Source organism: Felis catus, chromosome B2 (assembly GCF_018350175.1).
Source record: "Felis catus isolate Fca126 chromosome B2, F.catus_Fca126_mat1.0, whole genome shotgun sequence".
Taxonomy (NCBI): Eukaryota; Metazoa; Chordata; class Mammalia; order Carnivora; family Felidae; genus Felis; species Felis catus.
This window is the reverse complement of record NC_058372.1, coordinates 39,416,416-39,444,005: the sequence shown is the minus strand read 5'-3', so window position 1 is coordinate 39,444,005 and position 27,590 is coordinate 39,416,416. Positions and strand designations below refer to the sequence as shown.

The 27,590-nt window shown below is 46.1% G+C and overlaps 1 protein-coding gene across 3 annotated transcripts; it reads left to right on the top strand.

Moving 5' to 3' along the window:
- The first annotated feature begins 1,615 nt into the window (after positions 1 to 1,615).
- On the top strand, positions 1,616 to 27,189 carry TREM1 (triggering receptor expressed on myeloid cells 1). Of its 3 annotated transcripts, XM_045057522.1 has the most exons (6): positions 1,616 to 1,786; positions 5,069 to 5,422; positions 6,791 to 7,001; positions 18,750 to 18,865; positions 22,019 to 22,065; positions 23,496 to 24,569. In XM_045057522.1, exons 1-6 carry the CDS (start codon positions 1,738 to 1,740, stop codon positions 23,565 to 23,567), a joined length of 849 nt encoding a protein of 282 aa, XP_044913457.1. In that variant the 5' UTR covers positions 1,616 to 1,737; the 3' UTR covers positions 23,568 to 24,569. The 3 variants fall into 3 exon arrangements, with proteins under 3 accessions (XP_044913457.1, XP_044913458.1, XP_003986178.1); XM_045057523.1 differs by lacking the exons at positions 22,019 to 22,065; positions 23,496 to 24,569 and adding an exon at positions 26,820 to 27,189 and having other exon boundaries at positions 1,618 to 1,786; XM_003986129.5 differs by lacking the exons at positions 18,750 to 18,865; positions 22,019 to 22,065; positions 23,496 to 24,569 and adding an exon at positions 11,189 to 11,559 and having other exon boundaries at positions 1,622 to 1,786.
- The last annotated feature ends 401 nt before the right edge of the window (positions 27,190 to 27,590 follow it).

Sequence of the window (27,590 nt, the reverse complement as noted above, 5' to 3'; positions counted from 1 at the left end):
GTATTATTTCGGTAGGTACCTAGTAGATATGCAATTGCGGAGTCTTAGGGTAGTTCTATTTTTAACTTTCTGAGGAAGTTCCCTACTGTATTTCAGAGTTCCCAGAGTTCCATGTTGCAAAAAACCTTTTTATTGAAATTAAAAGTTTTCACCTGAAAACTTCCTTGGTCTCCCTTCATGAATTTTTTCCTTGCCTTTGTTGGACTTTCAATCTCCAATTCCAGATTTCTTTTCAGATCTAGCAAGTGTTTTTTTTTAATTGAGGTGTCATTGACATATAACATTATATTAGTTTCAAGCATACAATATAATAATTCAATATTTGTATTATTGCAAAATGATCAGCATGGTAAGTCTAGTTAACATATGTCACCATACACAGTTACAGAATCTTTTGTGTGTGATGAGAATTTTCAGATCTCTTTTCTTAGCAACTTCTGAATATGCAATATGGCATTCTTGAGTGTAGTTGCTATACTGTGCTGAAAGTATTTATACACATCCTCATTTATGACTCACTGTTCCATATTATAATTCAGGAGCATCTCTTATTTGTAGACAATTTATTGGATTTCTAGGACTCTCCCTGTAACGTATTTCTGAGCTCTTCAAAATGTCTATATTCATTTCACATTTGGGTGTATTTCTGAAGTGACTCTTTTCTGTTATTGATTGGATTTTCCACAACATGAAATTTGCCTTTTTTTTAAATTTTTTTTTTAACGTTTATTTATTTTTGGGACAGAGAGACAGAGCATGAATGGGGGAGGGGCAGAGAGAGAGGGAGACACAGAATCGGAAACAGGCTCCAGGCTCTGAGCCATCAGCCCAGAGCCTGACGCGGGGCTAGAACTCAAGGACCGCGAGATCGTGACCTGGCTGAAGTCGGACGCTTAACCGACTGCGCCACCCAGGCGCCCCTGAAATTTGCCTTTTATTGTTTCTAGTATGACAACTGTTGAATTTTTCCTTCTTCCATCACTGTCCTGTCCTACATCCTGTTTCCGTTAAAAAAAAAAAAAATCTAAGTCTATTCTTGTTTAATAGCGGCCATGTCCTCTCCAATCATTTCTGGGGTTTCCTACACTTACATGAGCTCCGAGGCCACGTCTGTGACAGGGGGCTGAGGGCAAGTGCAGGGTGTGGGACAACCAGGAGGAGAGGGGGTGAACCTCCAGTCAGAAAAAGCCAAGGGAATCAGGGTGGGGGTGAGTAAGGACAGGATGTAGAAAAACATGTGCGTTAGGTACAGTATTGGGCACTTTTCATAGGGACCCCATTTCATCCTCATAATAGCCCTAAAAGTGAGGCATTATTATCCCAAACCCACCCCTCCATGTACGTGGTGCACTTATCTACATTGAACTGGATGGGATGGAGACCCGGCCTCGAGAGAGCAAGGTGGCCCTCTAGTTCCCTGATAATAGTGACACCTTACTTTTGCTTACGGCAAGTATTATTCTCACTAAAATTTTGTAAGATTGGCTGAAAAGGCAATTGTCAATATCCCCCGAGAACAGGAAGCTGGGATTCAGAGAAGCCTGAGACTTCAGCCCTGTCTCTGGATTCCTGTGTTGTCCTTGACGTTTGGAACCAAGGCAACCAGTGACGGAAACAGAGCATCAACCTCAGTACCTCCCAGTAATGGCTTCATATCCTGTTGTGCAACTTTCTGGAGCCTCTAGGTCAGAATGTCCCAGGCACCACCGTGGCTGTTGGGGTTGGTACACATGAAGGATGAAGAAGGCTGGGCTCTGGGGGCTGCTGTGGATGGTCTTCATCTCAGGTAAGGTGAAGAACCCGGTAAGGCTTCTGCCCAGAACCTTGGGGATCCCACCACAGAAAAAGCTTCCCTTTTCTTTGGAAGCTCCAGGGGAAGTGGCCACCCAGGATAGAGTCAACCGGTAGACATGCCAGACTGGGTGTCTCTGCCCAAACTTAACAGAATCGGGAGAATATAGAGGGCCTGAGAACAGAAATAAAAGGGGTGAATTAGGGAAACGGGCTATCTGTGTGTTTTGATGTTGTCAGAGATATGCAAAACCCTGGATGGGAAAATGATAGAGCAAACCTAAATTTTACATGATCCGAAATAATGTTTGAGTTTGAAGCTTTTGTTTTTTATAGTCCCTCATGATGCTTTTGATGTTGACCATCTATTTTTTTTTGAGTTTTATTTATTTTGAAAGAGAGAGAGAGAGAGAGAGAGAGAGAGAGACCATGAGCAGGGGAGGGGCAGAGACAGAGGGAGAGAGAGAGTCCCAAGCAGGCTCTGCACTGGCAGAGCTCATGGGGCTCAAGCCCATGAATTGCGAGATCATGACCCAAACTGAAACCAAGAGTTGGTCGCTTAACTGACTGAGCCACCCAGGCGCCCCTGATGTTGACCATCTATTAACCCTAAAAGACATAATTAATTAAACAAATATTTCCCAGGGGCCACCTATGGGCTGGGAAATCTGCTATTGCTGAGGCATAGCAGAACAGAAGTGAAGAGAAAGGGCCTCATGCCCATTTTCATGGGAGCTGTAACCACAGGTGGCTGCTGTCTACTGGTGTTGGAGGGTATTGTTGCCCTAACTTGGTGGGTTTGCCCCATCACCACACCCTCACTTCTCTTGTGGTACAGCTCATGCTTTCACTAAAGATGAAAGCATTTTGGGCTTTAGTTGCCCTCCACCCCAATCCTTATGAATAAATTGGGATAAAACCAGAGAGAGGGAAAATGTCAACGGCAAGGAAAAGAAGGCTTTGCCTTGGAAAGATTATAAGGAAAGGGTGTTTTTCAGGAACCAACTACTTTGAGCAAGGTCACAGACACTCACCATGCAGAGCCTGCACACACTCGGCATGCTGCATCTGCTCGGAGCTGGGGTGATAACCTAGATGGGCAGACAAGAGTTTGGTTCTCATTCCCTTGTGTCATATTCATGTTTCTCCAAAGGAGAACTGGGAGGAGATGGAGGGTTGACGCTTGTGTATTTGTGTGGGAGAAAACCAGTCCTGTATATGTCATTGTGTCCTATGGGTGGGTTGGGGGTGACCTAAAAACTCCATCTAGCTCCAGTATCCTAAAGAGCAGAATTGCTAAGTACCTATTCAGGCGTTGGCTGAGACTGATCTCATCCCAACCAGACAGCGTCCTTGGCCAACCTAGCTCCGAGGTTTGGACCTAAGTCTAGGGTCAGACTATTCAGGCTTGAATCCTGACTCTACCACTTTCTACTGTGGAACTTTGGGTGAATCACTTAATAACCTCTGTTATGAAATCACCTTTCTGTGCCTCAATTTTCTTATCTATGAAATAGGAATAATGACAGGTATCAACCTTATCCGTTTTGAAGCTTCAGTGATGAAGCCAGGGCGATGAAACAAGATTGTACTTTTAAACACTTAGCAATAAAAGGTATTTGTTCTTTGTTATTTGTTCTTTGTTATTAACATCAGGTATTCCTTTCTCACAGCGGTATAAGACATGGTGCACACATAGCACTCCAGCACTGATTCCTTACTGTCTCCTCTCACAAAAGACAGGCAAATTCGTGCATAATCTCAGACTCCTGTAACTCCCACTCTCTTCGTCTGTTTGAGCTACTCTAACAAAATACCACAGACTGGGTGGCTTATAATCAACAGGTACTTATTTCTCACAGTCTGAAGGCTGGAAGTTCAAGATCATGCTGCCTGTCTGGTTGGGTTTTGGTGACAGCCTTCTTCCGGGTGGTAGACTTTGGACTTCTCACTATGTCCTCACAGGGTGGAGGGGACGAGGGAGCTCTCTGGAGCCTCTTTGATAAGGGCACTAATCCCGTTCATGGGATTAATCATGACCTAATCATCTCCTAACACCGTCACCTTGGGGGCTTGGATTTCAACATATGAATTTGGGGAGGTGGGGGCACACACATTCAGAGCATAGCATCCACCTTGTCCAGGCAGTTGGCAAATAATTTATCTATAACCTCTTACATTAATGTTACAGAGGGTGGACAGAGGAGGTGTGTATCTTCCTCAGAGCTCAGCACAGTGCCTGGCACACAGCAGGCTCTCAGCCACGCATTGATGAATGAGTTAACCAGCCCCCTTGCCTGTCTCTTGGAGGGACATTTCTGACCAGAGTTCATGGGACTTTCCAGGGAGCTTGCTTTTGAGGTTTCCTTAGGAACTGCAGTCTGGTCCCAGAAGAATTGGCCTGGTTTCATTTTCAAAATCCCCAGGAGTCTCTGAGTTGAGTCTTCTTAAGGTAAGGCGGAGGGCCCGCTGGAACTCTTGGCCCACGCTGGGATGAACATACAGGTGGGCTGTGATGATAGCCCAGGCGCTCCATCAAAGGGGCAGCTGTTGGCATTTTTCAATGGGCATTCTCAGAGCTATTGCCTGAGGATTTGAGTGTGTGTGCGTGTGGTAGTATTAATAAAAGCAGTAGTAGTTGTAAATAGTGGTAGCCTGACCCACAGCGTGGCCCAACATTACTGTCCAGCCGATTACTTGGGGTTCTAAAGAAGAAAGGAACCCAGGCTTGAGTGGATAAACCGTAGACCCCCAGTAAACTTACAGAACCCTGTTGTGTCCAGCCAAAAACATAGATCTGGATCTTCCTATTTCCACTCAACTTGGCCCTCCTGTTGGCAAAGCTTCCTTAGACCAGACCAGAATTGATCTCTGTCCCCTACCTAGATGCAGTTCCCCTAGCTGTTTGGAGGAATCACTCTCGGCTAGTATCATGCCTTCACGTCCACTCATCACCTTGTATGTCCTTCTCTATGATCTTCCCTTCTGTCATACCCCTGTCGTGCATGGTCTCGGCACATGTCTCATGTTCCGTCTCCAATCAGGCATTTTTTTCCTCTCAAAACCAATCATTTATGAAAGTTTGCACAACACCATGCAGTCTAGCTCTTGGAGTAAAAGAAAAATTACTCACAGTAAAAAGATCTGGAGTCTAATGTGGCTCGCAGGGAAGGTTGCATGTTCTCTGTAGGCCTTGAGGATCTTATCTGAAAAATGAGTAGGTGAACCCGAAAAAGAGGATTCCTCACAGGGTCTAACTCTGCTTCCCTGCTTACAGAACTCCAAGCTGAAAATGAATCAAAAGAAGAAAAATTTATAAAAGAGGGGGAGACCCTGAATGTAAATTGTCCCTTCTCCACCGAGAAGTACTCCTACAGCCAGAAAGCTTGGCAGAAGCTGATAGATGGAAGGAAGCCTGTGACGCTGGCCTTAACAACGAGTACTTCAGGCAATCCTAGTCAAGTCCGGGAGGGCAGGTACTTCCTAGAAGACATCCCCAGTGAGGCCATCCTGCACGTCCAAATGACCAATCTTCAAGTGGAGGATTCAGGATTGTATCGGTGTGTGATCTACTACCCTTCCAAAGAGCCGGATGTCCTGTCCCCCCTTTTCCACGTGGTGGTGATCAAGGGTAAGTGACCTGGAGGGGGGTAAGAGGATGGGGAAAGCCAGGGCAGGTGGGGGTATGGGTGGTGGTGGTAGCACCAACAGGGTCGTGGCTTAGGATTTCTAGCATCTTGGCTTCTCCCAGAAGTTCCTTGTCTCTCATCTGAGGTCTCTGAAAGGCATTTAGTCCAATAGTAAGAAGGGCCTTCTATGTATGAGATTCCTCTTGGGGTAGCAGAGCTTAATTTGGGGTGCTATTGTAGGAAGTGGGGTACAGTGAAAGATGAGTGGTAGACTTGGATAACTTAGTCTCATTCCGTAGGTCCCCACGTGGAAGTCATTTCTTTGGAAAGCCTCTGTGATCTGCTATTTCCTTCCCAAGGGTGCATCTGATGGCCTTCCTGTGTGCTTCCAAAGCAGTGCTTCTCAAACTTTACTGTGTGCACAAACCACTTGGGGATCTTGTTTCAAAAGAGCAGTCTCTGACACCATAGGTCTAGGGCAGGACCTAGATTGAGCATTTCTGATCTGCTCACTGGTGATGCTGCCACTAAGGCTGGCCTATGGCTCCCATTTTGGGTAGCAAAGCTCCAGAGCTCACCTTGGGTCCCCTCTCATAGGTGATGCGGTCTCACTGGATAGTAGTGGCCAGCTTACTTATCTGCCTCCCATGCTCATCTCTGAGCACCCTGAGAAAATGGCCTGTGCCTTTCTCAGCTCTGTATCCCTAGCAACTAATGTAGCGCCTGGCACACAGTAGGGCCTCAGTAGATGTTAACTGGAGAAATTAAGGAAGGAGAGGAAAGGGAGGAAGGTTCTAGTTCCTAACACCTGGAGAATCCTAAGCCTAAGGAATGCAAAGTTCATATGCAATCTGTTAATAAAAGATAATTTGAAAAGCAATACGCCACAGGTTCTGGTGATTGCAAGGCAGGGAATGGTATAAGGTCAAGTAATTGGGGAATTATTCTTGAAGAAGGTGGAGGCAGATGGACCGGTGAAGGCAGGCAAGTGCAATTGCAATGACAGGAGTAGCTTGACAGTTCCCTTCGTTCCCTCTCTCTCCCTCCATACCCTCCTCCCTCCCTCCTCTCCTCTCCCTCTTTCTATTCTTCTCTTTCTTCCTTCCTTCTTTCCTTTTTCCTGTCTCTGACCCACGCTGACCTCACACTAATTCTTTAATCTTAGCAAAAGCAAAACTTGTTTCATGAATGGCCGTGTTCATTTCCCTCCTCAGTTTCATTTACCCTGCCATCTCTCCCTCCTTCCTTACGTCCTTCCTTCCTTCCTCCCATCCTTCCTTCGTTCCTTCTTTCCTTCCTTCCACCCACCCACTTCCTGACAATTCATTCATCAATTTATCCATCTGTTTATCCAATGTGCTTTCTTGCAGATCCTTTAAACACCACTGCCTCGGATGAGAATCATACCCGGAAACTGCAGATTTCCACCTTTCCTCCTACCACCACCAGAGCCCAGGGCACACTCGTTGACAGACCCAGGACTGTGACCAAACTCCCGCCCAAATCAACTGCTGACCTCTCCTCTCCTGGCTTTGGAGTCAACATCACAAATGTGACAGATGTCACCAGCTATGTTTTCAGGTCTCTGGGCCCCTGGTTTGATTCCGAGTCCGTGTGCTTGAGAAGATGTGGAGAGTGATGGATGGGGGACAGGGGAGGGCAGGCACAGACCTGAGTCCCCTAAGTCTGGTGACACTTCCTCGGGGAGGAAGCAAGTGGTGCTAGAGTGGGCAGGAGGCTGTTGGAGTGGCTGCCACTCTCCCCAGTTCATCTGTTTCCTTGCACACTAGAGGAGTAAGAAGAGGGAAAGGGTATCTTTGCTCAATTCCCATGGGTCTCAGCCAACTCCATGGGCCTAATGGTGTAGTGGAGAAAGCACTCAGAGCGAGGGCCCCTGGATTCCAGTGCCAGCCAGATTGATTGGCTGTGTGACTTTGGGTGAGTCACAAACCCTCTCTGGCTTGTTTCCTTGTCTAATCAGAAGTAGGGAGGCTAGAAAATGTGGAGCTGGAAGCCAGAACCTAGCCCAACTGCTCTCAGCGGCTGCTATGTGTTGGGATTACCTGGAGTGTTTACTTTTGTCTTGATTTGTGTTTAATACCGATGCATGTGCCCTCCTGTAGGCCAATAGATCAGTATTTCTGGAGATGGGGCTGGTCTCAGTATTTTTATGAGACCTTCAGGAGATTTCTTAATATGCAGGCAAAGCTAAGAACCATTAGCTTTGTATGCATGCCCCTCTTTACAGTTCATTATTCAATGTAGACTTATCTTTGAATGTGTTTATCATTAAGTATTGAATTAACAGAGAAATATTCCCGTTGATCTAACACGTCCGAACTCCACATTCTCTTTCTAGTCTCTCTTCATGTTCATACATATTTAACATGGCAGTGATTCTAATTACAAACTTGCCATTATTTTTCCATGCTAAAACTGTTCTTTGATGTTGCTAGACTTTGTGATTGTCATCTCAACAAATGCATCTTTTTCTATCAGTGGAAAAGCCAGAGCTTATGTCTTCACTTGTCTGTCTATAGACACTGAGATTGTTTTTATTTTTTTTTAACATTTATTTATTTATTTATTTATTTTTGAGAGAGAGAGAAAGAGACAGAGCATGAGCGAGGGAGGAGCAGAGAGTGAGAGAGACACAGAATCTGAAGCAGGCTCCAGGCTCTGAGCTGTCAGCACAGAACCAGGCGTGGGACTTGAACTCACAAACTGCGAGATCATGACCTGAGCTGAAGTCGCATGCTCAACCGACTAAACCACCCAGGCACCCCATCTTTTTTTTTTTAATGTTTATTTTTAAGAGAGAGAGACACAGTGTGAGCAGGTGAGGGGCAGAGAGAAAGAGACAGAGACAGAGTCTGAAGCAGGCTCCAGGCTCTGAGCGTCAGCACAGAGCCCAACGGGGGGCTCAGACTCACAGACCGTGAGATCATGACCTGAGCCGAAGTCAGACGCTTAACTGACTGAGCCACCCAGGTACCTCATCATTTTTGATAGTATTGATAACTCTGAGATGAACATTTTTGCAGACATCCTTTTTCTTCTTTTAAATGATTTATTCAAAAGAAATTCCCTTCAGAGAATGTGAACGTTTATATCACTCGGTATCCATATTGCCAAATGGTCCTCCAAAGAGTGGAAGCACTTTGTGTTGCGATCCACACTGTATAAGTGAAGCAGTTATCACTGTGGGGATCCTTTGCCTATAAGGATTTAGTATGTGGAAAATATTCCCGCTAAATCGGATGTGAACTGACACCTGCTTTCAGCTCTCTCCTACCATGCACGAGGAGCTGCAGGAGGGTACAGGCACTGCCTTCCTCCCCACACCCTTAATGGCTGTTTTGCTGGTACCAGCCTAAGTGCTTGGTACACAGTAGGTGCTTATTAAACCTTTGGGGACTAAATACACGATCTAGTGAGAATGAATATTTTTCTTTTCTTTTCTTTTTAAGTTTATTTCTTTATTTTTGAGAGAGAGAGACAGAGAGAGAAAGCACTAGCAGGGGCAGGGTAGAGAGAGAGGGAGAGAGAGAATCCCAAGCAGGCTCCATGCTGTCAGCACAGAGCCTGATGAGGGGCTGGAACTCACAAACCTTGAGATGGTGACCTGAGCCCAGATCAAGAGTTGGATGCTTCACCGACTGAGCCACCCAACAGTTTTCTTTTTAAATTAGTTTGATTTTCCAGCATGGAAATTGAGAGTGCATACTTTTTGCCCACTTTGTTACCAGAAGCTGCGTCTCTTCTATTAACTTTATTAACTAATGTAAACCATTCTATCAATCAGAATCCAGCCAGGGAAGCAGGAGCCCTTGAACTGTTTGAAAGAAGAGACGATTTAGTACAGGAGGCTGTTTGCCCAGGTGATGGGAGAAGTGAGCTTCCAATCTGGGGCCGGATGAGGGAGCATCTCAGGGGAAGCCACTGTCCCCCTGCCTTAGGGTGCGTTCCCCAGAAGCAGACAAAGAGAAAGGTCTTGTACAAATATAGGAAGCACAAAAAAAAGGGCAAAAAGAAGGAAGCCTAGCAAGGGTGTCATTACCACGCCCTGTCCCACAGTGGGGAACTCTGGGACTCAGTCCCGCAGGGGGTTTCTGGTGGAACCCATGGGCCTTGCGTACACCATGGGTGCGGGAGCTGAAGTATTTATACTCCTGAATTCCCAGTCTTCCCTCAGGCATGGCCCAGGGGCACACGAATTCCCAGGCACTGGGGTGGGGACAGTGGTCGGGCAGTCTGTGTGCAGCCTCAGAAAAGGGTGCGGTGGGCGCTGGCCTTCAAGAGTGGATGCCCTCCAGGCACTCTGGGCATGAGAGTGTGATAGGGCTGGGAGGGTAGAGGAGACTTGAACACCCAGTTAGCCCAGCTGAGCAGTGGGCTGCACCCCACCAAGGAGGGCGCTATTGTAACTGCCAGCCACAGAGCCCCAGAGGAGCCACCAGGGACTGAACCTGACCATCCACTGGGAGGTGTAGCTCCAGGTGAAGGAGGAAGGCTCCCAGTCCCCTGGCAGCATAAAGGGGCCTCTGCCTCTTTCCACGGCCATTCTCTCATTTCTCCCTTTGCCAGCGAGTTCGCGCATTCGATTTTAAGTTTTGCGTGGGCAGATGTGTTGATGTTTAAACGATTGCTTTGTTTTATTCCTTGATGTGCTCGATGCTATTTCCTCGATGCTATTTTTTTCCCACTTTATTTAAATCTTTAGTCCCTCTTGCGGGGGAGGGGGAGGGATGTATTTTGCTGTATGTTATAAATTGTATAAAAGATGACTTTTTCTTCATATTGCGATCCAGATGCCCCAAGATTAGTTCCTAAACAATCCTTGACTTCCTCCTGGGCTGCCAATTTCCTTAGATGTTAAATTTGTACGTCACATTAGGTCCACAGCTGGGCTTCTGTTTCACTGCCGCCTACTTCTTTTGACCCTGTGCGTTATCATGCAGATTAGCTGTGCTGTAATCCGTTTCCATATCACTGTCTGTCTAGACAGGTCAAGTTTCCTCACTCATGGGCATCTCCTTCTTATGGTATCCACTAATGCTTTTCCAGGACTTTTATTTATGTATTTATTTTAATGTTTATTTTTATTTTTTGAGAGAGAGAGAGCAAGCGCGAGTGGGAGAGGGGCAGAGAGAGAGAGACAGAGAGGAAGACACAGAATTCGAATCAGGCTCCAGGCTCTGAGATGTCAGCACAGAGCCTGATGCGGGGCTCAAACTCACAAACCATGAGATCATGACCTGAGCTGAAGTCGCTTAATAGACTGAGGTACCCAGGTGCCCCTCCCAAGCGTTTTAGAATCATTATGCTAAAATCTGTAAAAAATCATGGTGGGATTTTGGTGAGGACTGGCTTCTGTTTACAGATGGGGAAACAGAGGCCAGAGCAGTAAGGCCCTCCAAGGAACTAGGCTCTGCTGCTGAGACTAGAAACCAGGTTTCGTTTCTGGAACTTGGCTCTCTGCTGCATCTCAGTGAGGAAGAGGAGCCCAAGCTGGCAGCCCTCCCCTCCCCTCCCCGCATCCCACCCCAAGCCTCTTCTGCACGTGGGCCTATGCTCTTTACTAGATATATTTTTAGTCAGCAGTTTTAGGCAATGGGACACACTAAAGGCACAGGGCTGGTCAGTATGGGGACAGGTGCTGGGAGGACCTAAGCAGCTAAGAGAAGGGGCGTGAAGGAATTTTGTAAACACTCAAGTGTGAGGCGTGCATCAGTGGTAGCAGCTTCATTGTCTCTTCTTTCCCTCAGGGTCTCTGTGACCAGCATCATCATTATCGTGTTGTGTGGAGTTCTGAGCAAGAGCCTGGTCTTCACGGTCCTGTTGGCTGTGACACAGAGGTCATTTGGACCCTAGGGCTGCGAACCCATGAGAGTAACCTCTGACCTCAATTTTGCCTGAGGAGGGGTGTGAGGAGGAAGGGAAGGAGGGACAGTGACAGGAGTTGAATCTGTGACACAGGTTTTCTCTAAGGCTCAGGTCCCACCTTCCCAGCTCGGTTAATTCACTAATAACCTTGGGTGTGTGAGTTCGTCTCCTCAGAAGAGAAGATTTGATTGCAAACATGCCCATTCTACCAGCGGCTCCAGATTTGCCTTAAATAAAGACAGAGTCCAATGCTCTTCAGTGTCGCTGTCTTGTGGGGGTTGTGCGGTGTATACAGAGGGCACTGCTGCTAATTCTGCCCTTGTTCTTGCCCTGGGCCATAACATTTAGGCCTGACCTGGAAGGAGCTCCCACTACAGAAGCATCCTGTTCTCCCTGCCCCTGGGCCTTCCTCTCCTCTAGAATCAGGTGCATGAATTTCTCTTTTCATTTGTGGCCCTTTCCCATACTGCCAGAGAGGGGGGTTGAAAACCATGGAATGAGGAGAAGACAAGACACCATGGTAAGAATTCCTTATTTGGGATAGAGAAACCAAGTCAACCAAAAGGTTGTATCCTGGGAAGGTATGGGATGAGATAAGATCCAAAGCATAGGACTTATAGAGAATCTCATTTGTCGATTGGGTGCATTGTCAGGGGAACATTTGATCTCTGGATCCTTAGAACATACCCATGAAGGCCAAAACATAGGTGAGTAGAAACATACCTCAACGTAATAAGGCCTTACATAAACACCCCAGAGCTAACAATATACTCAACGGGGGAAAACTGAGAGCTTTCTCCCTAAGGTCAGGAACAAGAGAAGGATGTCTACTCTCACTGTTTTTATTTGACATAGTACTGGAAGTCCTAGCCACAGCAATCAGACAACAAAAAGAAATAAAAGGCATCCAAGATGGTAAGAAAGAAGTAAAACTTTCACTATATGTAGATGATGTGACACGCTCTATAAAAAGACTCTAAAGAGTCCAACAACAAAAAACTGTTAGAACTGATAAATGAATCTAGTAAGGTCCCAGGATACAAAATCAATGCACAGAAATCCATTGTCTTCCTATGCACTAATAATGAAGCAGTAGAAGGAGAAATTAAGAAAATAATCCCGTTTACAATTGCACCAAAAATGATGATACCTAGGAATAAATGTAACCAGGGGTGAAAAACCTATACTCTAAAAACTATAAAACATTGATGAAAGAATTTGAAGATGGCATAAAGAAATGGAAAGATATTCCATACTTGTGGTTTGGGAGAACAAGTATTGTTAAAGTGTCCATATTACTCAAAGCAAGCTACAGATTTAATGTAACCCCTATCTAAACACCAACAGCCTTTTTCAGAGAACTAGAACAAACAATCCTAAAATTTGTATGGAGACACAAAAGACCCTGAACAGCCAAAGCAATCTTGAAAAAACAAAACAAAACAAAACTGGACACATCACAATTCCTGACTTCTATATTGCAAAGCTGTAGTAATCAAAACAGTATGGTACTGGCACAAAAGTAGATACATAGGTCAATGGAACAAAATAGAAAGCCCAGAAATAAACCCATAATTATATGGTAAATTAATCTTTGACAAGATTATGCAAGAGGCAAGAGGCAAGACTATGCAATGGGAAAAAGACAGTCTCTTTGACAAATGGTACTGGGAAAACTGGACAGCTCCATGCAAAAGAATGAAACTGGACCACTCTCTTATACCATACACAAAAATAAATTCAAAATTGATTAAAGACATAAATGTGAGACCTGAAACCATAAAAACCCTAGAAGAAAACACGGGCAATAATTTCTCTGACATCAGCCGAGGGAGGGGAAATAAAAGCAAAAAATAAACTATTGAGACTATATCACAATAAAAAGCTTCTTCACAACAAAGGAAACAACCAACAAAACTAAAAGGCCATCTATTGAATGTCATTATTTGCAAATGACATATCTGATAAAAGGTTAGTATCCAAAATATACAAAGAACTTACATGACTCAACACCAAAAAACCCATAAATAATCCAATGAAAAAATGGGCAGGGGCGCCTGGGTGGCTCAGTCGGTTAAGCGTCTGACTTTGGCTCAGGTCATGATCTCACAGTTCATGGTTTCAAGACCCGCGTCGGGCTCTGTGCTGACAGCTCAGAGCCTGGAGCCTGGTTTGGATTCTGTGTCTCCCTCTCTCTCTTTCTGTCCCTCCCCTGCTCACTCTCTGTCTCTCAAAAATAGATAAAAACATAAAAAATTTAAGAAAAAAAATGGGCAGAAATGTGAACAGATATTTCTCCAAAGAAGACATACAGATGGTCAACAGACACATGAAAAGATGCTCAACATCACTCATCATCAGGGAAATGCAAATCAAAACCAGAATGAGATATTACCTCACACCTGTCAGAATGGCTAAAATCAACAACACAAGAAACAACAGGTGTTGGTGAGGATGTAGAAAAAAGGGGAACTCTCTTGCACTGTCAGTGGGAATGCAAACTGGTGCAGCCACTATGGAAAACAATATGGAAGTTCCTCAAAAAATTAAAAATAGAATTACCCTATGATCCAGGAATCACACTATTAGATATTTGTCCAAAGAATACAGAACACTAATTTGAATGGATACATGCACCCCTAAGTTCATTGCAGCATTATTTACAATAGCCAATCTATGGAAGCAGCCCAAGTGTCCATCCATAGATGAATGGATAAAGAAGATATGGTATAGATACACAATAGATATTACTCAGCTATAAAAAAGAATGAAACCTTGCCATTTGCATCAACAAGGATGGACCTAGAGAGTATAATGCTAAGCGAAATAAGCCAGTCAGAGAAAGGCAAATACCATATGATTTCACTCATATGTGGAGTTTAAGAAACAAATGAGCCAAAAAAAAAAGAAAGAAAAGAAAAAAAAAAGAGAAAAAGAAAAGAAAGAGAACGCCAAACCAAGGAATAGACTCTTAACTATAGAGACCAAACTGATGGTTACCAGAAGGGAGGTGGGTGAGGGGATGGAGGAAATAGGTGATGGGGATTAAGAGTCCACTTATCTTGATGAACACTGAGTAATGTATGGAACTGTTGAATCATTATACACCTGGAACTAATATAACACTGTATGTTATCTACATTGGAATTAAAATAGAATGAGCTAAGATAAAATAAAATAAAATAAAATAAAATAAAATAAAATAAAATAAAATATTAAATGAAAAAAAATAGAAGTATGTGACTAGAATGAGGCCACATGAGCAGTAAGTCACTACTTACTAGCAAGAACAAAGGCTAGAGTTCCTTTGCTGAAGACCAAGGGCCTGGAAGCCATAAAGAATGGTCCATGGTGGAATTCTGCCTATGTCTAAATGCCCCTTGTCCTTGTGTCACACGAGGGGCAAGGATGGTGGCCCACAAATAGGCCCCCTCCCTTTCAGAACAGAAGAAGTAGAAAATCAGAAAAATACTGATTTAAATCTGTTAGAGTTTGCAAGACATGGCTGGGCCTGAACATCTATTTCATGGGTGAGCCTGGGAGCTACAGGGGAGTTATAGAGCAGACAGAGGAGGAAGGCAGAGTGAGAATAAAAGTGCACACAGGGACAGACTGCAGAAGTCTACCTGGGGAAACCAAGAGGCAACGGACTGCAGAGGCCACAGTTAAGGTCATAGCATGAGACAGTCAAAGGGTTGGATCACCGATTAGAATTCTGCACCCAATTCCAATGTGTGTGTGTGTGAATGTTCCGGGAGGGGGTGGTTTCCCCACATCAACAGGCAATTCTGGGACACCAGCTGGGTGTCCTGAAATTCAACTCAATTCTGATACTATCGACCCAGAGATAGCATCAGATTCCACAGATTGAGGGCTCAGTCCCACAAGACTCTCCCTCCCCATCTTTAGATGCCATTGACAAGCGCGGGCTATCACTTGTGCTTCTGATCTACCTGCTCTGGGAGGTTCCAGTGATCCCCTCCTTGGATTCCATCTATTTGTTAGAGCAACTCACAGAACTGAGAAACGTTTTACCTACTAGATTACTGGTGTTTTATAAAAGACTATTAAAGGGTATGAATCAACAGCCAGAAAAATAAATAAGGCAAGGTCCTGAACAAAGGGGTTTCTGTCCCCGTAGAATTTGGAGCTCAGCACAGTGGCACATGGAAACATTCTCGTTTCCCAGCCTGGAAGCACTCCAAACCCCCTCCTTTTTTTTTTTTTTTTTTTTCCATGGAGGCTCCATTACACAGGAATGATTGATGAACTCATTGGTCATTTGTGACTGATTCAAGCCCTTCTGCCTTCCCCAGAAATCAGGGGGTGGAACTGAAAGTTCCAACCCTTGTCACAAGGTTAGTTCCCCAGGAAACAGCCCCATTCCTTCCAGGATTTCCAAAAGTCACCACATTGACAAACTCAGAGGTAGCAGCAAGGGGCTTGTTACGAACAACAGGACATCCATGACACCTTTATGGCTCTGAAGTGTTTCCAGGAAGTGAGGACAAGAGACCAAATATGACAAAAGATGCTCCCACTGCTCAAGGACTTTGGGAGCTATGATCCAGATGATGTGGATGAAGTCCAAATATATATGAGAAATATATTTCGATTATCTGAATGACCAAACACGTATTTCTTATAATTCACAATGTCACACAATCTAGTGATGTTGCCATTGGTGCCCCTGCCCTTGCACTCTTGAAGTCACCCCATCTTTGGCACCATGTGCCAAAGCACTGGGCCCTCAGTGCTTAAACTTCTTCTGTGACAGCCATCTCCAACTGGCTCTGCATCTTGTATCACACCTTCAGGATCCAGAATCCTGGACAGGATATTGCGTCTGGCCAAACTTAGTTCAAGTCACATGTGTGGCACATAGATGTTGGGGAGGGGGCGGGAGAAATCTCTGCCTCCACCCTCAATAGTAGAGGAAGTAGAGCTCTGTGCCCTAGTGAGAGTCGTGCACTGAAGCATGTCCCCCAGGTGGAGAAGGTATTGGGTGCTGGAGAACTAAAAGATGACAAATATCTGATTTGTCGTGGTTACTGCTAGCACTGTCATGTTTGCGGGCTTCATGCCTCTGCCTGGGCTGGGAGCTTAGGGATGCGCACAACTTGCACACAGGACGGGTGCCTGACGAACGCCTTGGGGCCCGTCTGACCTCAAACGGAGCTTTTGCAGGCATTGTCTATTTGGACCACTTGCCTCAGAAACCCTTGGGCTGCTGGTTAAAATGCAGATTCCAGAGCTTTCCCAGACCGAGCAAATTGGAATCTCTGGGGGTTGGTGCTCAGGCATGTGTATGTTTGCCAGCCTCCTGAGTGATTTAGCCACGTGCCCATACTTGAGAACCGTGGTGTGGAGTAAGATTAAAGAAGGCAGATCATCAGAAAGGTTTGAGCTCCGTCTTGGAGGACAAGCCAAATTTGGATGCATGCTGTCATTCCAGACAGGGGGAACTGGTAGGGGGGTGCAGGATGTAGTGGTCAGTGGCCAGGGATGGAATGTCCTGGCGACCTGAGGAAGTGAGTGGAATGGAGGGGTGGGTACAGACTTGGCATGGTGGAGAACAGGACGCTATTGAGTGTTGACTAATGGGCAGTGACGTAATAACAGCAGGAAGGAAGATGTCACAAGGGCAGTGTTTGCTCTTTTCTCTTCTTCTGCATTTTCCCGAGCTGCTCTCTCTTCACACTTCCCTTCTCACCTGCAAAGTAATAGTCAAGCCTCTCCGGGAACATGGAAGACATCCCTGAGGGGCAACATCCTCCAACAATGGGAAGAGCCCTGGGACAGCCAGTACCCAGTGGATCCTGGGATAGGATGGAGGGGACAGGGCTCTGGGGTGGCCATGGCTACTGCTGCTGCTGCTGCTCTGAGCCTCGGGTAAGGAGATGCAGGGGGAGGGATAGAGATGGCCAAAGGGGTACTGCTAAGAGGGGTTTCTCTCACTTCTTTAGGAGAGACTGAATGGGATCAGGGTGTGGGCTAGACACAGGAAAGGGAAGAGAAGGTAATGGATGCAGACTGTTGGTTAACCCTGTCCCAGCAGGAACTGGGTGATGAAACAGAATCTGGAGGCTTTCTACAGTACACCGTGAAGTTAAGAAAACTACACGAAGTGAACTGAACAATCTCTTATCGCTGTGTTGATTTCCTGGGAGGTGGAAAGTGTAAGATACAGTCTCTCCTTAAAGGAATCAGGCACTGAGGTAGAGGAGGCATTAGTAGAAGGCAAAGGTAAATAACAAAAGGGCAAAGCCACAGCATGAACACAAAAATATGGTGGAAGTTCCTCTAGCAAGGCACAGGGAGGCAGTGTGGAAAAGAGGGCTCTGGAATCAGACAGAGCTGGGTTCAAATCCTATCTCTGCCACTTTCTACATTTGTGCTCTCAGGAAGTCCTCCAACCCCTCTGAACCTCAGGGTCCTCAATATTTATTTGTAAATGGTCCCTAAGTGTTGTCCTAAGGGGGTTGTTCCTAAGAGTTAAACAGCAGACTGATGTACAATTCTAATGATCAGTATTTAGAGCATAGTCAGTGCTTAACAAAAGTTATGGTGGGTGATGATGGTGGTGGGGGTGGTAGTGGAAACAGGGGCAGGGTGATCAAAGGTATTGAGGGTTGAAAAGGGAAGGAGATGAGCGCAGGTGGAACTGCCCAGGTAGACTCCCTCTAGGACCAGAAGGGGTGGATGTGGGTGGAGAGGAGTGGGGGAGAGCACTCAGCCTGGGACGGCAGGGGCTAGGATGAAGTACTGGGTGCTGGAAAGCCAGGGCCGTGTCTGGGGAAGCACAGGTAGAATAGAACATGGGTTGTAAAATGGGTCAAGTTCTCTTTCACTTTTTTTTTTTTTTACCATTTTATTATTAAAATTTTTCAGTCTACAAAATACGGAAAGAATAGCCACCGTAAACTTGTTACCTAGATCAGAACATTCAACCATAATTGATATTTTGCATTATTTGCTTCATATGTGTGTACGTTACTGAGATACATATTTATCAATATGGTAATTGTAAATATAAATGTTTTTATTATTTCATTACATACATTAACACATATTACGTATATTTATAAATATGTATGTTTATATTATATCATGATATATAACTATACAATTGCATATCATATATATGTATATATAAAATTGCTGAACCATTTCAAAATAATTTACAGAAATCTTAAATTATTTATTTAAATAATTTTATTTATTTAATATTTAATATTATATTATTAAATATTAATATTTAATAACATTTATAATTATAATGATAAATATTTAAATATTAAATATTAATATTTAAATATTTAAGTGCTTGATGGATCTGCTAATACTTTTGATCTGCGACCTTGTATCTGTGGTGGGGTCTGTGGATGTAGGAATGGTGGAAGGAACATTTGCTCAGTGCAACACTTTGACTTCTCATTCTAGGATTCCAAGCTGTAGGCGAAGAGGAGAAACAAAAGTGACTGCTAGATGGAGAGACCTTGACCACAGCCTGCTCTTAAAGTGTCATGCTCTACTCCAGCCTGAAGGCCTGGCAGCGGGTGAGGAGCCAGCGCCCCCCAGAGACAGTGGTGTGCTCTTACACTTAGAAACAAAGACCCAGGGGCGCCCGGGTGGCTCAGTCGGTTAAGCTTTGGTCTTGGCTCAGGTCACGATCTCGCGGTTTGTGAGTTGGAGCCTTACATTGGGCTCTGTGCTAACAGCTCAGAGCCTGGAGCCTGCTTTGTCTATCTGTCTGTCTGTCTGTCTCTCTCTCTCCAAAAAAAAAAAAAAATATTAAAAAAAAAAAGGAAAGAGAAGAAAAGAAAGAAACAAAGACCTAAACTGGCCCAGACCAGGGATACCTGTTGAAGGTTGTCCCACGGAACCCATATTCAAGGTCACAATGGTAGGGCTCCAGTGGCAAGACTTAGGACTGCACTGGTGTGTGGTTGACCTCAGAACCCCCATGTCCTGTCCAAATGGATTTGGCTGATACAGTGCAAAGGTGAGAAGCAGCGAGACCCTGGACAGGAAAGGAATGGCTTTTTCGGAGGCTGGCCTCAGCCACAGGCTGAGAGGGCTGCTTTGGATGCCAGGTGGCACAGAGAGAGCAACTGGAAAAGCTCCAGACCTGAAAGCAGTGCACCGGGTTCTTCCATGCCCACTCTGTCAGTTTGCGAAAGTCCTACCTAGCTCCTCTCTCAGCCTCAGCTTTCCCACCTGTCGAGAAAAGAAAGTTGGGCTAGGTGATCTCAAAAATTCTCTTACTGTACGTCAGAGAACCTGCTAGAGGAACTAGACACCTGAGCATCGACTTTGTGCCAAGTACTGGGTTCATCCATCTCCCTTCTATGAAATAGGTGCTACTGCCCCCATGGTACAAGGGTGGGAGGCTCCAAGAAGTCAGGTTACTTGCTGTATCTTTCAGCGGGTACTTGGTGCAGCTGGGATCCTACAGAAACCCGCCTTGACTGGATGGTTCTTGGTGAATCCTGGAAATGGGCCCAGTTTGCCAATAGAAAGCTGCCCCCTTTGTCAAGGGATTTAAAAAGTAGTGGATGAGGGATAGATTCTAGAGAGCAAAATGAAGGGCCTTTCACTGACCTTGAGTTGCTTCTTATTGGTGGGGGCACCGCCAGTTTATTGGAAAGCCCATCTCCCCATGTGGGGAGACAGAGCTGGGAAGGTGAGGCCGACAATTTTGCCGCAAGCTTCTTGAGAAACATTCCCCTTTGGAGCTGGTGGACTGGAGGGGCCTCCACCCCACAAGACACTGCTGGCCCACGCCCTGCTAACCCCAATATGTGACTATCACGAGAGGGCTGGGCTTAAATCGGACTGCAAAGTATCTGGAAATAAAGAGTTGACTATGCAAACTGATGGGGCTGTAGGCAGGACGGAGGGAAGATATTGAGCCCACATCATAGAATATAGTCATTCCCCAGGACTTTAGAAACATCCAGTGACATCCAGTAATTAACCGGCTGGTTGCAAAGGATTTATGCGGTCAGTTAAGGGGTTTCATTGCCCTCTACTCAGGGACATTTTATTTTTTTATTATTTTTTTTAAAGTTTATTTTTATTTATTTGTTTAGAGAGCTAGAGAGAGAGCAAGCAGGGGAGGGGCAGAGCGAGAGGGAGACAGAATCCCCAGCAGACTTTGCACCATCAGTGCAGAGCCTGACACAGGGCTTGCACTCATGAACCGTGAAATCATGACCTGAGCCGAAATCAAGAGTCGGATGCTTAACCGACTGAGCCACCCAGGCGCCCCAGGGACATTTTATTAATTTGGTCTTGGTGTCTGGACGCTGTGGAAGCACTAACACCTTGCTCTTCACCCAGGGAGGTGGGGGCTGTAACAGGGTGAGGGGAGGTATGCTGGCCCAATTCCCATTCTCCCTGTGCCCTGAACATCCTCAGTGACCTTGAGTAAGTCTCTCACCCCTTTCTGGCTTCCTCCACGGTGATACTCAATGGCTCCATTTCTCTGGGTTCTTTTGTATTTATTGAGTTCAGAGAAACAAAGGCCTTATATTTTACACTTGGCAGAATTCGCCCACCCCAGACACCAGCAGACGGCATGGGCCCACCAGGTCTGAATCCATCCTTCCGCCTGGTTCCTTTACTCAAATCTTAATAAAGACAACAAGAAAAATAATCAGGAGTGACTGAGCCCAGACTCTTGCATGAGAAGTGTATCAAGTTTAGTACAGGATAAATATAAACATAATTACTTTCAGCAAGCCACAAAAGATGCTGTGGAGGACTAATAAATAGTAGCTTCATCCAGTAATTGCAGAGAACTTCAGGCTAATGTGGCTAAGGAAACCGAGTCTAATACAGATTGCTCCTGCCTGAAGGAATTATTAGTCTCACAAGGGAAACAAAATATAATCTTCTATAAAGGTTTCTTTCTGGGGAGGGGTTGGTGTGCCCAGAGATAGACTTTCCCTCAGTGGATTGTGGGGAGTCCTTCTTTATTCTTCTTGACTTTTTCTTCAGTTTGCCAGGTGAGGGAGGGCATGGCAGTTGCCAACCACAGAAAGAAACTTAATATATTGGGGGGGGGGGATATTTGGAGGTGATAACATTGTCCACCCAACCCCACTGTAGGAAGGGAGGCCTGAAATGGGAATTTGAGAGGACAGAAGGTGGGCCCTGGAGGGCAGGAGGGAGGTTCTTGGTCTCATGGGCAAGTTCCATGTTGGGGCAGAAGCAAGGGCGGAAGGACTATTGTGGCAGATGAGCAATCACGTGACTGTGATGGTCTGGGAGGGCGTGGGTGCTGAGAGCTGAAAGACCCTGAAGGCTGAGACCAGCTGTATGTCACAGGATATATAGGAATGGAGTCAGGAAATGAGGGTCCCAGTGCTGGTTTTGTCTGTTGAGTGACCTTGGGCACTCCCTGTTACCTTGTTCCTTGGGGGGTTGGAATGGATGCAATTGAACGCCCCTACCTTTGACCTGCTAGGACCGTGTGAATGTTTCCCTCCCAAACAGAGTCTAGTCCCATGGCAACGAACTTGGGAGAGGGCCACTCAGCATGTAGGAGAAGAAGGGCCCTCTCTGGCTCGGACTGAGTCGGCTGGATTGTGCAGATAGGCTGGCAAACTCAGGATATGTTGACCCATCCTCCTCAAGCATTATCTGGGCACCCAGTAGGAACCCAGTGTCAGTCAAGGCTCAGAAAGGCTTTTTATCTCTTCTAGAAAATGGCACTAGCCAAGAGAACCAACAAAAGCAATCTGGATCCAGGGTAAGTTGTGTCTGAATGAGGGTTGTTACATGGAGGCCAGAGTAAAGCAGTGTAAGGGCTTAGTTGGGGCTCTCAGCTCAGGCCCCACGTGTGGATACCGGAGAGCCAGGCTGGACCACACGGAGGACTTTCTCCTGCTCCAGGTGGGCCAAGGGAGTCCTGAACCCTAACAGGAAGAATGACCTTTGCTTCTATTTCTATCCTGAAGCCCCAGTGCAAGCCTTGAATGTCATCACCTCAAGGCAGCAAAACTCCCATCCACCAGCCCCAGAGGAGAGGAGCTGGGGGTTGGGGAGCTAAGGACATACAGGTGTATTACACCCCTGCTTACAAGGCACCACCTGGAAAAAGTGGCCCAGGTGCAGTGGAATCTGAGTAATCAAGAGCCTCTTCCTTCCTTGGAGTCAAAGGAATGGGATCAACAGAAGTCCGTCCCTACCCAGACTTGCTGGGGAGTGGGGGCCAGAGGTGGGGGTCAGAAAACACTACCTGGAGGAGGAGAAACACTGAAGGCACAAAAGGAGTGGTGTTCCATGCCAGGGGCAAGTTGTGGGAACGCATGCACAGAGTGTGCTGCCTACAGAGGTAGACAGTTGGGCTGAGTGGCGAGAAGAGGGTAAGGTTAACGCAGGACCATAAATTCAAATGGTGGAGAGCTTTGAAGGCCATGTAGTCACATGCAGTTTGTCCTATAAGCAATGGGGCACACAAAGGGCTTTTCCTAGGCCCCCTAAGGGGAGGAGTGAGGGTCTGGGTGCAGAGTAACCCAGCAGCTATGCAGGAAGTCTGGAGAAGGGAGGTGTTAGGCGCAGGAGACCAGGTAGATTCCTTTGGGGTGAGAGTCAGGGTTAAGATCCTGGGAAAAGTAGAGGCCTCATCTTCAAAGGGTGCGAACCCCTGTGTGGCTGCTCTCATGGCCAGGAGCAGGCAGATCCCCACCCTTTTGGACTCTGGGGGGTCAAACCTAGGATTCCAGTGCTCGCCCTTTCCCAGGACCTGCCGGTGTTGGCGACTGTTCTGACATGTGGATTCATCTTGTTCTCAGTCCTGTTTGCCTCTGTCCAGAAAGCCCGGGGCTCGCTCAGGCGAGTGAGGGCCAGGGACAGGCTTGGGTGGAAATGAATGAGATGAATGAATGGACACAGGCAACAGCTGCAGATGTGGGTTTAGAGGTTCCCAGAGGTTCCCTAGAACCCATCCCCTGACTTTCCTCACTTCTGTGCTCAGAAGTCTTTGGAGAGGAGGCAGGGCCCACCCCTGGGGGTGAGGTGAATGGGGTTGGGCTGGCTCCCCGGAAGGGTGGAAGGGGCGGGGTGAGGATTTTTGCTACTGGCAATCCAGCCTTTCCTTCAGAGGAGGGAGGAAGACGCAGGCTGGGGCTGACATGGACGCATCATTTTCAAATACTGTTCATTTCTGTCCCTCCTCAGGCAAGGCAGCCTCCCGGAGTGTCCCTAGGACACAGCACACCCAGGGAAGCAGACTTAACCTTCCAGAGCTGACAGGCATGCCTTCCTCCCCTAACAAATACCACACTCCACTCTGTTCAGTGGTAAATAAGACGCTTCCCGAACTTCTCTTGTGAGATCTCTGCCCAGCCCCTCTCTTACCCAGAGGGAGAAAAGCAGTACCAGGTGGGGGAGCGTGGAGGGCTGGGTGCAAAGAAACCCAGGGGGAGTGATCAAGACCAAGGGCATGGCAATTGATTTCTGTGTTAAGTACAACAACTGGGACTCACAAAGTGTAATTCAGATGACACTTACATTTGTCCTCTTACTGCCGTCCAGCCTTGCTTGGCTAGAGACCTCATTGGCCCCCTGCTGAAGCCTATGGCAACACCATCACTCTTCTGGGCATTAAAAAAAAATAGACTTTATTTTTGAGAGCAGTTTTAGGTTCCCAGAAAAACCGAGTAGACGGTACAGTGTTCCGCTCTAACCCCTGCCCACCCCTCCATACACAGCTTCCCCCGCCATGGACATCCTGTCCCTGAGTGGTAGAATCAATGAATCTACATGGACACATCAGTGCCACCCAAAGCCCATAGATCACCTTAGGGCTCACGCTTGGCGTTGTCCATGCTATGGGTTTGGACAAATGTGCACTGACATGTACCCACAGCTGGAGTACCACACAGAGTAGTTTCACTCCCTTCAGACCCCTCTGTGCTCTGTCTATTCATCCACGCCCTTCTGGGCATTTCTAAACAATATAAAGGTTATTCCCAAGCTAGCTTCAGTTCAGTCAACCGACTGAGTTACCCAGACGCCCGATACATATTTCATTCTATTCTATAATAGAATATAATGTGCACTTTAGTGGAAAACTGCACTGTCTCTAGCACACTCTCCCTTGGGTTCTCTGTTTCTGATTCTGTGGGAGCTATTTTATAGTTATGTGAGTTGTAGGTAAGTGACAGACATGCAGATTCTGTCCTTTTCTTCCTTCCCCTGCTGTGGATGGAGGTGGGGGAGGGGCGGGAATAAACACCAAACTGGTTTGTTTCCCTTGCAATTCAACATTGCTTTCCTCCATATAAATATATGCTTCTTGACTTCCTTTTCTAACCAGATCTAACATCTGCCTGGTTCACTCACTGAATATGAGTTTAAAAGAATCTCTAATGCATGTTTATTTTTATTTATATTTTTAAATATTTATTTATTTATTTATTTATTTATTTATTTATTTTGAGAGAGAAAGTGCATGTGTGCATATGTGCATGAGCGGGGGAGGGGCAGAGAGAGAGGGAGAGAGGACATCTGTCTGTGATGTCAGCACAGAGTCCCACGGGCTGAATCTCATGATGTGTGAGGTCATGACCTGAGCTGATCCAGGTTGGACCCTTAACTGACTGAGCCACCCAGGTGCCCCAACGCATGTTTGTTTTTAACTGTAGTTTTGAAAACTATAACTCTGGTTATAAATTTCACTCAATCTTGCTTCCGACCCTGTCCTTGTATGATTCCATTGTGTTGAAACACACCCATATATGTTGTCGCCTGATTACCACACAGGTGCCTCTGTGATTCAGTAGGAAAGGTTGGTCTTCCCAATAGATGGTGATGGTTTATGGGACAGTCACCTGGGGCGGGTGGTGGTGGTGGGGGAAGGCTTTTACCTTTCTCTCACACCATACACAAAATTAACTAAAATGGATCATAGACATAAAAATGAAAGGTATAAACAATAAAGCATCTAAAAGAAAACAGAAAATAGGACCTTAGAGTGGGCAAATGTTTCCTAAACAGGACACAAACAAGAGTAACCACAATAGAGTACGCATTCAGGAGTTGGACACTGAATGTAGGATAGTCACACATTTATTCCACGTGGAAGTTCCAGAACTTTCTCACATTTTCATCAATACTGAATCCTACTCAACTTCCTAGTTCCTGCCAGTCTGCTGAGTACAAAGTGAAAGCTCAGTGTTTTCACTTGAGTGTTTCTCTGATAACTCTGATAACTAATGAGGTCAAACATCTATCCGTGGGCTTCTTAGGCATTTGGATTTTTACTGTTTTACAACACTTTCTTCTGATCATTTTGCTGTTGAACTTCCTTTCTCCTGCTTGCTGATTCTTTAAACAAATTTTTTTTAATGTTTATTTATTTTTGAGACAGCACGAGCAGGGAAGGGGCAGAGAGGGAGACACAGAATCCAAAGCAGGCTCTAGACTCCGGGCTGTCAGCACAGAACCCGATGCTGGGCTCGAACTCAACAGACCACGAGATCCTGACCTGAGTTGAAGCTCAACTGACTGAGCCAACCAGATGCCCCATGTTCTGCTTGCTGAGTCTTAATAACCTCTTGGCTCATTTAGATATTCATTCATGGTCAGTTGTAGACACTGCAAATAGCTTCCCTCCGGCTCTCATCTGTTACCTGGCAACACACAAGCCAAGCCCAGGCCCAAGCCTCAGTGATTTGGTGCAGAAGATACAATGAGCCGTGGGGCGCCTGGGTAGCTCAGCTGGTTAGCCATCTGACTTCGGCTCAGATTATGATCTTGCAGTCTGTGAGTTTGAGTCCCGCGTCGGGTTCTGTGCTGACAGCCCCAGAGTCTGGAGCCTGCTTCAGATTCTGGGTCTCCTCCTTTCTCTGCCCCTCCCATGCTCATGCTCTGTCTCTCCATAATAAAGAAATGTTAAAAAAAAATTAAAAAAAAAAAAAAGAAGATAGATACAATGAGCCGTGGGGTCCTTGTCCCATACACCAAAACAAAAGGGGTCAGAGAACTGCCTCGAGCCGTGTGATACCCCGCTGCTGAGGAACCCATTGGCGACTGCCACTCAGGGGTGTTATGGCCTGCAGCTCTGTTCTGAGGGGTCAGCAGAATGCCTCTTCCCTTATCACATTATGGGAGGTGATGAGAAACTGTCTCCCAGGGGCATCAGGTGGTGGTGAGTGGCCTGTGTTCACCGACACTCTCTCTCATTCTAGGAAGAGACAAGTGCGTCCGTCCTGACTCTGAGTAGCTGTAGACCTTTACCCGCATGGCTCCTGTGGCTGCAGGCAGGAGGCCAGGGTCCACATGGAGCTGTTTGCCGACATTGCTTTTGTCCACGATAGCCTTCGCTTGGAAAATGAATGTTTAGGCTGTGAGCGTAAACTACTTGTAACTACATGCCTCCTTCGCCACATCTCACTGTCTATATTAACACGCCTTTGCTATTCCACTGTTCTGGTTAGTATTACTTTACTTTTCCAGGCATTTTCTCGCCCAGGCAAATGGTTTCATTGTTCATTATAGAAACTTCCTGGAAGATCCAGTGACTCTTCAATGTGGCGAGCATCAAGAGGTCGTTTGCACCCTAAGAATCTTTGAATCGCTGCCTCCACTGCCTCACCTTGCTGTTCCTAGCCAATCCTGGAGTGTTGTATTGCCATCTGTCCCCAGTCCTGGTGCAGCCCCTGCTATGCAAAGCCTGCCTTGAACTGAACTTCTCAATAAATTCTGACCTTGCCTTCCTCTAAGATGCTGCCTGCAGCTCTGCCGAGGCGATGTTCTCCCTGACCGCCACCAGCAATAAACTCAGCTTTCTCTTCTCTGAAGGTCATGTTGCTGATATTTGGGAAGCCAGCGGGCGACCATGTAATTAAATCCACCTGTTTTCCCTTTATGACTTGGGTTTGATGATCTTATTTAAGATGTACTTCCCAATCTGCAGCACGATAATATTTTGAATATCGTCTCTTAGAAACTGTGCAAAGAGGGGCGCCAGGGTGGCTCAGTTGGTTGAGTGTCAGATCTGGGTGTCAGCTCAGGTCATGATCTCCAGTTTGTGAGTTTAAGCCCCACAATGGGCTTTGCGCTGACAGCTCGAATCCTGCTTGGGATTCTTTCTCTGTCTCTCTGTCTTTCTCTCTCTCTCTGTCTCTCTCTCTCTCGGAAATAAACAACAACAAAATTTAAAAAAAAGAAAATGTGCAAAGATATTCTCATACGTGATCTTCTATTAGCTTTGTAGTTTCGACTTTCACAAACAGCACACGACAAAGAAGTCTGCCCCTCATTAGCAGG

What these genes read in the sequence shown, in the direction of transcription:
- TREM1 (XM_045057522.1), top strand. Translation starts at nt 1,738, where the DNA reads ATGAAGAAGGCTGGGCTCTGGGGGCTGCTGTGGATGGTCTTCATCTCA. An exon ending in GTGGATGGTCTTCATCTCAG is followed by an intron (nt 1,787 to 5,068) that starts GTAAGGTGAAGA and finishes CCCTGCTTACAG; the next exon opens with AACTCCAAGCTGAAAATGAA. An exon ending in GCCTGAAGGCCTGGCAGCGG is followed by an intron (nt 18,866 to 22,018) that starts GTGAGGAGCCAG and finishes TATCTCTTCTAG; the next exon opens with AAAATGGCACTAGCCAAGAG.